This window comes from Misgurnus anguillicaudatus, chromosome 13 (genome assembly GCF_027580225.2).
Source record: "Misgurnus anguillicaudatus chromosome 13, ASM2758022v2, whole genome shotgun sequence".
NCBI lineage: Eukaryota > Metazoa > Chordata > Actinopteri > Cypriniformes > Cobitidae > Misgurnus > Misgurnus anguillicaudatus.
In genome coordinates, this window is record NC_073349.2 from 3,813,002 (window position 1) to 3,827,125 (window position 14,124).

The window sequence follows — 14,124 nt, forward strand, 5'->3', positions numbered from 1 at the left end:
TCCAGGCAATTTATGTGCCATAGCCGATGATGAGTTTTTTTCAATGATTTTGACCCTCTCGGCCTTCCATAATTGCACCTGTCAGGGACACATCTGTCAGCATCACATGCTGACAACGCGCACCCAACACAGGAAATAAAGATAAATGTCTTGCAGCACTGAACTGTATGTTGAGCAGCCGACACGGTCAAGCAAGAGCACATGGAGAGATAAAGAGAGCATGAGCAAAGAAAAAGCGCTCGACAAAGCGCTTTGGTCTAATGTTTCACAATGAGAGAAAGAGAAGAGTAAGAGATGGCTCGATTATTGACATAACTCAGGAGCATGACAGAGAAAAAAAGCACTCAACTAAACACTTCTATCTGACAAAATGCTTTTGTTATAAACATTTTATTTCTGGTTTAATATAAGCTTGTTTGTCATTGTAGGACTTTACTGGTTCCAGGAAGTTTTTATTACATACTGCAGTTACTCTTCATCGTTCCTCTTCTCATCCATGACATGAGAAGAAGAGCTAAAGTCTCTTGTTCTCCATGCTTGTGCATTAAGCAGACAAATACCAAGAATCGCTGCCGCTGTTTCTTGATTTTAAAGGATAAATGAAACTGTATGTTTTTGGGTCTTTCTCTGACATGTTAAAATGCTTTTACCAACATGTTTGAAGCATTTGTGTGCCTCTCACTCTGAGCTGGTTGCTATCTGATCACATCATCAACACTCTAAAATGACTGTGTTATTTTCCGGACATAACAAAGCCATGGCTGGGTCTGCCTCCTCCGTGGGCAGCGCTTGCAAGTTCACCACTTGGTCTCTGAAGGGAGTAGTGGGAACTTTGGGCTGGGGCTGTATTCAGCGGGCACGAACTGAAGGCACGAATCGTTGACCGAAAATGCATGAAGATCTCCTATCCTCTTAACCGACGCCAAAGCAAGGAGTGTTAAAGTTTTCATAGTTAGAAACTTTACATTCACAGAATGCAGAGGCTCAAAGGGAGCGTCCTGTAAGGCTTTCAGCACCACGGACATGTCCCAAGGAGGAATAGAGGGAAGACGAGAAGGATGCAGCCTTCGTGCGCCTCTTAGAACTTAACAACCAGGTCGTGCTGACCCACTGTCCTACCGTTTATTGAAGCATGGTGCGCGGATATTGCTGCGATATATACTTTAATGGTAGAGGGAGACAGCCTTCTGTCCAAGCGATGTTGGAGATAAATAAGCACGACTCTGATTGTGTATTCCTGGGTCAACGAATGGCACAAAGAGACCTCAGATTCTTCTGACTCCAAAGGAGGAGTTGACGGGCGAGATGCGACAGGTGACGAGAGCGCAGACCGCCTTGATATATGCTACAGCCGCACTGTTGTTGGTGCGCATTAATGCATCTTTGCCTCAAATTGCATTGATGAAATGGACGAGCGCAATATATACAGTCCACAGCTCAAGGCAGTTTACGTGCCAATGTCGCTGGGGTGACGACCAGACCCCCGAAGCAAAAAACAGCCATACGTGGCTCCCCACATTGTGGTTGAGGCATCTGTGCAAACAATAACATGCCTGGAGACCTATCTCAGAGGCACCCCCGCACTCTGGGGAAACGCTGGGTTTGACCACGGGGTGAAAGTGAGACGGCATCTCTGTGTAATTATAATACGTTGAAAGTCGGTAAGCCACGTTGTCCTCGGGACTCGATCGTGAACCCAACGCTGAAGCGGTCTCATATGGAGCAGCCCGAGTGGTGTCACAGCAGCAGATGCTGCCATATGCCCCAGAGGCCTCCGAAATTGTTTCAGTGGAACCGCAGCCATGCCTTTGAATGTTTTGAGACAAGTCAGAATTGACTGAACACGTGCTTCTGTGAGACGTGTTGTTAAATCGACCGAATCCAATTCCATACAGAGAAAAGAGATCCTCTGTGTAGGGCAAAGTTTGCTCTTTTCCCAGTTGACCTGAAGACTAAGAAGGGCGAGGTGTTTGAGTACCTGATCTATGTGTGTGCACAGCATGATGAGACTGAGCTATTATGAGCCAATTGTCTAGATACGCCAAAATGCGAACACCGCTCTCTCTCAGGGGCTGCAGTGCGCCCTCCGCAACTTACGTGAAGACACAGGGAGAGAGAGCCCGAACGGTAAGACTTTGTACTGATATGCTCTCCCCTCAAATGCAAAGCGGAGAAACGGCCTGTGTCTGGGAAGTTTTGAAACATGAAAGTACGCATCCTTCAGGTCCTGTGGGCGGATGCATTGAAATATGCCCCTCTGCGTAATCATTTTGAATGGCATTCTGTGAAGTGCTCGATTCAGTATGCGCAGATCTAGGATCGGTCACAACCCACTGCTTTTCTTGGGTACAATGAATTAAGGGCTGTAAAACCCCAACTTCATCTCGGCTGGAGGAACCGGCTCGATCTCGTCCTCCGCCAGCAAGACAGCGATCTCTGCACGCAGTATGTGCGCATCGGCAGCCTTCACCATAGTGAAGCGAACACCTGAGAATTTGGGAGGATGCCGGGCAAATTGAATTGTATAGCCGAGACGAATCGTGCGTAAAAGCCAATGCGATGGGTTGGGAAGCTCTTCCCAAGCCCCCAGATGCCGAGCGAGGGGAATCAGAGGCACAATCGATGTATCCGCAGCGAGCGGAGACGGGGTGCTCAAGTGAGCGTGCGCAATGGCAATGGCGCAATGGATGGTAAAGCAGGGGCTTTTTTGTAGATGTCCCGGGACGCTCGACACATCCGCTGGCAAATGAGGAAGAGGAGTTTGTAGGGTTTTGAGCCCATCCGAAACTCTTACATGCCTCTGGAGACCTGGAGGAGGAAGAGGAATTCGCTCTTTTTGCAAAGCCATTGCATGCACGGCAGAAGCTGCCTCCCCACAAGCCTTGTAAGCAGACATATCCCTTGGCAGCCCAGCAATCAAGGGAGGTGAGGGGGGTCCGTGTTGGCGTCCGAGGAGGACAGCCCCCCATCTGATGCTACGACAGACACAGAATCCCCGGGAGGACCAACAGTGGACGGCGGTAACATAGAACACATACTTTTCGTCTCCATCGGCACCTCAACTGGCCGCTGATCAGGGCGCTGGGGGTCGCTAGACGAACCAGCTGTCATACCCAGCACCGTGATGCGAAGGTCATCTCTTCGGAGCTTCACAGCTGCCTTCTTAGGGGCGCTAGGCACCGGAAGGCGAGCATCCCAAAGGATCTCCACCCGACCACGCAGATCAGCGAGAGTCATGCACTCACAAGTGGGGCATGTACCTCCCACAAACACCTCCTCTGCGTGCTGCTTCAAGGCACAAGACGCAACGATCGTGTCCATCACGAGGACCCATGTATTTGCCGCATCCAGAAGTCGAACACGGCCGGAAAGACATCTTTAAAAAGACGCTCCCGGACTCAATAAAGTGAGTGCTGTCTTTAAAAAGACGCAAAACACGGCACACTCTTTTAGTGGAAATCAGTCTTTAGGTGCTTACATGTTGATACAGCACACAGGGAAATAGCTACTCACACTCTCCAAAAAAAGAAAAAAAGTAAAGAGGTGGAACATGCGTAGGCTTCGCTGAAGTGCCTTCGCTTGACCAAGAAAGCACAGAGATCTATCAGTCTGAGAGTAAAGAGAGCTTCTTGTGAGCAAATTGCTGCCAGCTTTCGAAGCAAAAAAGCTGATTTAATTTCTGCACCTGCCTCTCGTTAAATACCAGAGCGGTGAGGCGGCCTGCATGCCAAGTTCATTGGCGTGTTTGAAGTTTCTCGAAGTAGATTGGTCCCGCGAGGCACGTTCCCAATTCGTGTGACTGACTGAAAGGGAACTTCCAAATTAACACCAAACAAATTAAAGATAAGAATAAAGGTCTTAGATATCAGGTGTCCAGGTCAGGAAAACTGGATAGAAGATGAGAAACGCGTAAAGTATAAAAGTATGTACAGTATTGTTCAAAATAATAGCAGTACAATGTGACTACCCAGAATAATCAAGGTTTTTAGTATATTTTTTATTGCTACGTGGCAAACAAGTTACCAGTAGGTTCAGTAGATTCTCAGAAAACAAATGAGACCCAGCATTCATGATATGCAAGCTCTTAAGGCTGTGCAATTAGTTGAATTAGTTGAAAGGGGTGTGTTCAAAAAAAAATAGCAGTGTGGCATTCAATCACTGAGGTCATCAATTTTGTGAAGAAACAGGTGTGAATCAGGTGGCCCCTGTTTAAGGATGAAGCCAACACTTGTTGAACATGCATTTGAAAGCTGAGGAAAATGGGTCGTTCAAGACATTGTTCAGAAGAACAGCGTACTTTGATTAAAAAGTTGATTGGGAGGGGAAAACCTATAAAGAGGTGCAAAAAATGATAGGCTGTTCAGCTAAAATGATCTCCAATGCCTTAAAATGGAGAGCAAAACCAGAGAGACGTGGAAGAAAACGGAAGACAACCATCAAAATGGATAGAAGAATAACCAGAATGGCAAAGGCTCAGCCAATGATCACCTCCAGGATGATCAAAGACAGTCTGGAGTTACCTGTAAGTACTGTGACAGTCAGAAGACGTCTGTGTGAAGCTAATCTATTTTCAAGAATCCCCCGCAAAGTCCCTCTGTTAAAAAAAAGGCATGTGCAGAAGAGGTTACAATTTGCCAAAGAACACATCAACTGGCCTAAAGAGAAATGGAGGAACATTTTGTGGACTGATGAGAGTAAAATTGTTCTTTTTGGGTCCAAGGACCACAGGCAGTTTGTGAGACGACCCCCAAACTCTGAATTCAAGCCACAGTTCACAGACAGTGAAGCATGGAGGTGCAAGCATCATGATATGGGCATGTTTCTCCTACTATGGTGTTGGGCCTATTTATCGCATACCAGGGATCATGGATCAGTTTGCATATGTTAAAATACTTGAAGAGGTCATGTTGCCCTATGCTGAAGAGTATATGCCCTTGAAATGGTTGTTTCAACAAGACAATGACCCAAAACACACTAGTAAACGGGCAAAGTCTTGGTTCCAAACCAACAAAATTAATGTTATGGAGTGGCCAGCCCAATTTCCAGACCTTAATCCAATTGAGAACTTGTGGGGTGAAATCAAAAATGCTGTTTCTGAAGCAAAACCAAGAAATGTGAATGAATTGTGGAATGTTGTTAAAGAATCATGGAGTGGAATAACAGCTGAGAGGTGCCACAAGTTGGTTGAGTCCATGCCACACAGATGTCAAGCAGTTTTAAAAAACTGTGGTCATACAACTAAATATTAATTTAGTGATTCACAGGATTGCTAAATCCCAGAAAAAAAAAATGTTTGTACAAAATAGTTTTGAGTTTGTACAGTCAAAGGTAGACACTGCTATTTTTTTGAACACACCCCTTTCAACTATTTGCCCAATTGCACAGCCTTAAGAGCGTGCATATCATGAATGCTGGGTCTTGTTTGTTTTCTGAGAATCTACTGAACCTACTGGTAACTTGTTTGCCACGTAGCAATAAAAAATATACTAAAAACCTTGATTATTCTGGTTAGTCACATTGTACTGCTATTATTTTGAACAAGACTGTATTTGTTTATTCATATATTTCTATATCACCCATAAACTGTTGTTAGTTATGTTTCCTGGTAATTTTAATATGATTTAAATAAAAGAGCTAACAATTACCTAAATTTCCTGTTCATATAGTGTGTAAGAAGTAACGTAATTTACAAACACATTTATAAGTAACTTTGCATAAAACCAACACTGAATAAATGTATTTGGTTAATGTTATTATGGTTTGTACGTGTTTTCAAGTAACTTAAAATGTGCTCAATGAAAGATAAACAGCCGACTGACCAGAAAGAAACGCAACATTCACGTAATGACCTTGATATGTCGCCATGGAAACTCAAACATTATAACGATCCATTCAATTCTGCCATTAAATATTGAATCTCTTCATGAATAGTTGTAACATATTAAACATATGCCTGAACTTTAATACAGTCAGCAGTGTTAAAATGATTTTGTATATCGATTTATTTTAAGCTTAGCTAGCATTGCTTAACAAATATGAATTTATGCGTCTCTCACCTGTGCTCCATGACCTAACGTGCTGACCTAACGAGCTGTGATTGTCATTAGAATAACATGCCCATATAAATTCAAGTCTCCGCCTCCCCCACGCCCTCATGTTACGCCATTGACACAAGGAAGACGGCAAAGAAGAGAAATCGGGGAAGTGGAAAGAAACAAAGTTGTTTTATTTGGGAGTTTAAAGAATGGGATTAAAAACACATTAATAATTGCATGACAATTTGTAATATTTGTGTTATTATTTTTATTATTAATGACGATTATTGATATTTAAAAGAATAATTATTTATTATTATTATTATTATTATTTACTGTTGTCTACATCTAAATTATATGTCTGCTTAATTGTTCGGTTAAGTTTTTTGTCTTGAGCAAGACACCTAACCCCACCTGCTCCCGGCGAGCTGGATGGCGCCTTGCATGGCTGACACCGCCGTCGGTGTATGGATGTGTGAGTGAATGGGTGAATGTGAGGCAACTTGTAAAGCGCTTTGGATGGCCATTGGTCTATAAAAGCGCTATATAAATGCAGTCCATTTACCATTTTTTAAATAATATTTTAAAATGATGTAGTAACTTTTGTAGTGTATTGTTCTGTATTTACATACAGTTGTTTGTTAGCTAAGATCCAGTTTGATACGGAGCTCCGGATATAATTTAAATTAACAATTTGTTTCCACGACATCCACATGTTTTACTAAGCTAATTCATAATTTGAAGTAATAATAATTGTAATAGTAATTACGAAATATTATAATAATTAATTCCAAGAAACAAACTGTTGAATATTGGTAACAAATTCTAAATTTATGGCCATACTTTAGACTAAATAAGAAAAAGAAGTGAGTGTCCATAATGTAGCATAAAAGATTATTTGTGGCCATGATTTTGTCTGCATGTCATCATGATCTCATGAAACTCTTAAAGTACTTGATAGGAAGCCCATAAATCACCATCATTGTCATGTTTTACAAAAATATAAACTTTTAAGTTTTGAAAATTGGATAAAATTCACAAATCTCTGTCTAATGTACAAAATTCAACATGAACTGGCTCCTCGTGTATTGAACCAGTTCGTAAATCTTGTACCAAACACACATAGATTTACAAGGAGTGCAACAAGAGGTGATTGTATTGTTCCATTGAGGAAGAGTGCATTTGGCTAAACAGCCTTTTCAGTTAGGGTAGCTCGTGAATGGAATCTCATTCCAATACACATTAGGAATTTTAAAACTTACGCTTCTTTTAAATTTCACTTAAAGAAATGGCTAATAGGTAAACAAGCCTGTCAGCACTACACATAGACACCACATCTTTCCTGTCCTGTCAGTTTGCTTGAGCCACTTGTGTTATCGTCACTCATGTGCAAAGTGCTGAGTCGAACTTTTTATATTGACTATTTGTTTTTTATTTATTTTTTGTATACTTGTACTCATATTTTTTTATTGTATTATAATTGTATGTATGGTCATAATATTTTTTATCTTTTTAGGTGTGACATCATGCGATCTGTCCAGGGACAACAGATGTAAAATAGCCTTTTGGCTAATTCTGGCACATTGTACATTACTTAAATGTATTATTGATGTGCATTAAATAAACTTGAAATGAAATGATCGGATTTATGGTTCCATTCAACACAAGCATACCTTACCTATTCATGTGTAGCTATTTATTTATCATCAAATGGTATGTAACTAGCTTTCCTTTTGATGCATTACCATGTTTTCGTAGCACATCCTTGTGCTTTCTTGCAATGTGTCGCTTCAGATTCCAGGATGAATATTTGCTAACTTTTACAGCCTCTTCGCACTCCCTTTCAATGTTTTCTTCCTGTCCAATCTTAACTTTGATTTTTACTTTACATTTATGTATAAGGCTTGAATTCCATAACTTATTGCTAGACGTTTTTACAGATTCTTGAACTAGCAAATTATCAAAGGGTGTTCTGGGTTCAACGCGCGGTGCTGAGCGAGTGGAATTTTCGGAAAAGGTGCTCTGATGGTGCAACCCAATATCACGCAAATACGTGACTATTTCACGTATGGACCAACGTGAAAATGTCACGTTTTGCCGCGTTTGAACGTGAGCATGTCACGTTTTCTGTTTGTGTCACTGTCATGTATTGGTTACTCAACTTTTTTGTCCTAATTTCTTACCATTGTCGCTTCGGTTTAGGGTTGGATTTACATAAAATTACATCCTTACCTAAACAAACTCTAACCCCAACGTCATGCGACAATTGGTTAAAGTTTAGAAAATATAAAAGAATAAGTCTTGTATCTTTTTTTATAAACCAATCCTTAAAGTGACAAATACTTAAAGTGACATATAACACAAGCACCAAATCTAACCCTAAACCGAAGCAACAATGGTTTGAAAATAGGACAAAAAAGTTGAGTAACCAATACGTGACAGTGACACAAACAGAAAAGCGTGACATGCTCACGTTCAAACGCCGCAAAACGTGACATTTTCACGTTGGTCCATACGTGAAATAGTAACCTATTTGTGTGATATAGGGTTGGATGGTATTACCGCACCGCTCAACGCTCCGCTCTGCTCACGTGCTCTGCCCTGAAACGGCTCGTAACTTAAGGAATACATATAAATCAAATGCTTTGGTAGAGTCACACAAATTAAACATTGAAGTTCGTGTTACAATAAAAATTTTTTTTTATAATTACTATGTTGTTGTTGTTTTTTTACAGTGGGTCATAATATATCATATACTATTTTAGTTTGTCGGTGCGTTTTGTTGTGTTAGGAATTTTTTCTGTGCATTTCCTAACTCAAAACGTGCGTACACCACCTCCTGAGCTGGCGTAGGATTTGAGCGTGCCGTACGCCAACGTCCATATTGATAAATCTCAAAGTCACCGTGGTTTTGGGTGTACGCCAGGTGTACATTGGAAATTTGGTGTACACACTTTTGATAAATGAGGGCCAATATTAGTTTGCGTCCATATAAACTCATAATTACTCCCGCTCGCATTTGAATGACAGCAGAGAGACTCGCCCACTGTCTCGACAGACCACCCTCACAGTATTCAGGACAGAAGCGGTAGAAAGTGCACAAAAGAGACGGATTTAAATACCAGGTGTAAACGTGATGTGTTTCTCTCATCCACATGTGATCTGATCGATGAAAACACATCTTAATACCAAGTGTAAACAGACCCCAGGTTACGCATAACTATGACACAGCAGAGGCTGAACTATGTTGCAGTGTCACATCCATCAGGACAACTTGGACCTCTTAACTAAAGTCAGTGTGTGCACAGTTCATTTCTTTTACACTGAGACGTAAATGGGTGTTTGGTGCTGAATGGTATGTGTGTTAAGTTGCAGCCTAATATGTTGTAACATACCTTAAATGTGATTTAGGCCTTCTTTTGTATTTACATGCTTTTGTTTAGATTTGTTAGTGGATGGTGAGTTTTGGTGATGCCCAACAATACACTGATGAAATTGGTTAATCTTTAAGTTCTTGTTTCTTTTTTGATAAAATATTGAACAAACAAAAAATGTGGAAACTGCAATAGCTGGCTAGTGCTTAAACACTTAATTTAACTACTGTGTCAATATGGCATAAATAGTCAAGTGAACAGCTGCATTTACGTTAAGTAGTCTAAATCAGTAAAAGTATCACAATGTATTTCTACTACAGGAACGGCAAATTAGCATGTTACCCACAAGAAAATGATTCAATAAATAAATAAATATGCCACAAGTTTAACCCTCCCCAATGGTAGACCCAAAGTTACGCCCTTGGTCCTCGACTATCTGCATCAGGACACACAGATCGGATAACATTCCAATCACAAATGCGTTTACACTTGTCTTTTCAATGAGGCTGTTTACACTTGGTATTAACATGTGTTTTCGTCGATCGGATCACAAGTGGACGACGTTAATGCCAGGTGTAAACGGTGTTCAAAACGTTTTGAGCTCGTCCACTTTCGACCACTTTCAACCACATCCAGAGGTGGTCGAAACCACTTTCGATCGGATCGCTTTGGAGTTGCGGAACGCACATGTGGTTTAATGCGTTCGAACAGCCACACGCGACCGCCTTCTCTCCACCCATTTATCTAATCTGAGGTATTAAACACAAGTTTTATGTCTTTTTTGACTTCTGGCGTGAACATTCGGTGAACAGCGCTATTTTTAGCCTTTCATTGATAAAACTAAGTGGCTGATCTCCGTAGTTTTGTTTTGAAAGCGTGTGAAAGTTGCGCGATCCTATTTCATCAATTGCGCTGAAAATTCAAAGAAAGCTCTTACATACTCATGTACAAAACACTGTGCAGCATGTTTACTTGCTAAACAAGCAGTGCACTCCGACAAAATATTAGTTTGCGTCCATATAAACTCATAATTACTCCCGCTCGGGTTTGAATGACAGCAGAGAGACTCGCCCACCGTCTGACAGACCACCTCCTCATAGTATTCAGCACAGAAGCGGTCGAAAGTGGACAAAAGAGACGGATTTAAATACCAGGTGTAAACGTAATGTGTCTCTCTCGTCCACTTGTGATCCAATCGATGAAAACACATCTTAAAACCAAGTGTAAACAGCCCCAATGTGTATGTGGACAACATCCGGATACAGGTCACATGTTAATGCCAGGTGTAAACGCAGCCTATGACATTGTGGTGTGTCGCAGTTTATTTACATATCTGTTGCAGCTTTTTATATACAAAAGAATTACATGACAGGCGATGAATTGAAACAAATCAAAAATCACTTCCATAGCCCTCCAGTGAGTCACAAGCTTTCTGTATTCTCCTTTTCTTTATAATATATATTTTTAGTGTTCTTAATTAATTTAACTCTGCTTAAAAATCTTAAGGTATTGTTTGCCACTACATACATTTACTTCAAAAATCATCTTTTACCCCAAACACTGCGATGCTGTGTTTCCAAAGTTACAGAAATTCATAAAATCTATATTGAAATTACATGATAATGTTTTTTTCCCAAACTGTTGTGACTTGTCATTGCAAATTTGCACTCTTATAACATTTATGCAGTAAAACAATTTTAAAACTTGCATCGTTCAGTAACAATGTTGAGGTAATATCTGAAAAAAAGTATATGCACTTTGTGAAATATTGTCGACGGTACTGGGATCTATTCTTTTACATTGGGCACAGCTGGGATTTTTATTAACGATTAAAGAATGATTTATCAGAGTTGTGTAGTGTTATTGTATGTATGTGTTTGTTTATCAGCAAGGGTTAAAATCCACATTATTGAAGTTGATTGTTGGCCGACTTGTGGCATACAGTAATTTGAATAGAGGTTTAGTTTCTCTTTGTAAAGTAAAGACTTAACAATGTTAATCCACAGGTATGTGCTGTTTCCACCTATTATTGCCACATACAGCATGTCAATTTATTTCCAGATTTATAGAAATCATGATTAACAAGAGGTCTTCGATTCTTGTTTTAAATAGTATAGACTTGACGTTGATTACTCTTTATGGCATACAAATTCCACTGTTTAACCCAAAGAAATATGGAAAGGACTGGGCAAGACGTCTTGACCCACAGTTACCATAAAACATATCTGGAAATCTGACAATAAGCCAAGTGAATACTACTTATGTAGTCCTAAAGAGTCATAATTTAAAAGCAGTATTGGTCATTATACTAAACAAATAGACAAGGATTTTGGCAGCATCTTTTTTGGTACTTTGGTTTACTGATTTGAAAATCACATAACTAACTGTTATTAGTAATATAAACCTGATTTTAAACCCATATAAGGAATCGAACGGAAAATAAAGTTAAATAAATTAGTTACTTTAGAGTAGGTTGTTACTATACATGTCTGTCTTTATTAACAAACTAGTCAGTATACATGTAATCACGTAAGAACTACCCCATTACCCCAATATTAAATGAATAGGAATAAATAATCTCTCACCTCGTGGCCGTATTTATTTTGTAGTATAAAACAGCGCTTGTTAAGGTCAGCAGAATAACTGTCAGTGCGAAGATCAGTTTCATAAACCTGTGGTCCATCTGAAACTTTGGCTAAAGTGTGGGTGTAAAATCCGTATGACGATAAGTTACAAGATATCTTCTTGTATAGAAAATAAGTAGGTTTCAATATGAGGAGATATGGTCAGTCATTAACATAGAGGCGGAGCGACTTTGTTTCACATGCAGTGCCGTTTTACTGAATAAAGCGGCAATAAAATAATTAAGTTCCCATAATTCTCTCTGACTTTATGGGTGGATTTCCCGAAGTCGCTTGTAGTATTCCGTAACGACGCTGTCAATTGATAAGCCATCATTAAAGTAAAAATCTGCTTGATAACTACGACACTGATGTTTAACTAATGGCAAAATTATATCGCGTTTTCATTGATTTACAGGGTAAGAAGCAAGAATAAAAACTAACAACGTACAATAAAGTTAATGTTGGCTGAATTAGCATTGCTCATTTTCCTCCAATTCTTCGTGGAATGAAGACGGAACAAAAGGAAAAACTCCAAGGCACTATAACCGCATGCATCCCTTCATGTTATCTCTTTAAGCATGAGTCAGTGACACACGCACGCACGCACACATTTGCTCTGCTCCAATACTGCACCCTAGTGCCTAAAAACACTCTATCAGAAGGCTGCAGCCTTCGAAGGTCGCATTTGTAAGCTGCATACGTCATCATATATTAATAATTATAGGGGTGGTTTCTCAGACAGGGTTTAGAGGAGACAGGCAATGTAAATAAACTTTACTAAAAACCTTAAACAAAATAATACAATAAGACTAGACTTTAAACACAAAGGTTATATGAGGACTGACAAGGAAACAAAACTAAGGCATGAGTATAAATACACAGAACTGATGAGGAACTAAACAACCCTGCTGAAAAAACAATAAAACCATTACAGAAAATTCTAATGGTTTTATTGGGAATTTTATTGGTTCTAATGGAATATGGCCCAAAACACACTACAGTGTAGTGGTTTTAATGGTAAAAGCTAATGGTTCCTATTGGTATTTTAATGGAAACCATTAGAATTTTCTGTAATGGTTTAATTATTTTTTTCAGCATGGAAGACACACACTGCAAAAAATTATGTGTTCATTTTTTACACATTGTGTGTGTCACGGCGTTATTTCATGTTAAAATAAATGAAAGGGCCAACACAAGTTGTGTTAAAAACAGTGATGGGAGTAACAGGTTACAAAGTAATTCCGTTACTGTAATTCCCCCACATTTGGCGGTAATATACCTGTAACAACGTATTTTTTTTAAATCAAGTTCCAATTACTGAAATTTAAATGAGTTTGTTACTCGCTTTACTCTGTTTTATGATAAATGAACACTTGCAGACAAGACATTCATGATCTAATGTTGCAGGACCGTGGTGGGCAGCACAATGAATAATAACACAGAAGGTGTGTTAGTATAGGGACAACACATTAAATGTGTTGTCCCTATACTAACACACCTTCTGTGTTATTATTTATTGTGCCGCTCACCCTAGTCCTGCGATGTTAAATCAGAAATGTCTTGTCTGCAAGTGTTAATTTATCAGCCATTTATCAGGATTTTTAGCCATGTGACCACAGATCCAGGTAGCAACCATCATTTATTTGGCTATGGTAGAGGGAAGCACATGTTAAAGAGATAAGTATACATGTCACGTATAATGGCTGTTATGTCAAAGCAGATTTATCCAGGTCTAAATATTAATACCATACTGTCACGGTGATCCGTGTCATGTTTTGTGTCTGTTCCATATTGTCATCACCTGGACAATTGTTAATTATCACCTCATTCATTCCACCTGTGTGTCATTACAGGGAGTGCAGAATTATTAGGCAAGTTGTATTTTTGAGGATTACTTTTGTTATTGTACAACTACAGTGCTCCTGGTCAACTCAAAATGTCAACAAACCCTCAAACCCGAACACCCAAGTAGCAAAAGCGAAATTTTGGCTTCCCTAAGAGAACACTTCTATGTACATCACCATTAGGCAACCACTAGTGTGCAGAACCACCAGGCAACCAAATGAAAAACAAAGATTCCACCATCTCACG

General features: G+C 39.8%; 1 protein-coding gene across 1 annotated transcript in view; it reads right to left on the reverse strand.

Annotated features, from left to right (window-relative positions):
• LOC129430997 (alpha-2,8-sialyltransferase 8E) overlaps positions 1-12,204 on the reverse strand; it is a 59,274-nt gene extending 47,070 nt beyond the window's left edge. Inside the window, exon 1 of the mRNA XM_055188672.2 lies at positions 11,995-12,204. Within this exon, the coding sequence (XP_055044647.1) occupies positions 11,995-12,092 (98 nt within the window). The 5' untranslated portion in view covers positions 12,093-12,204. The remainder of the gene's footprint in view (positions 1-11,994) is intronic.
• Positions 12,205-14,124: the final 1,920 nt, after the last annotated feature.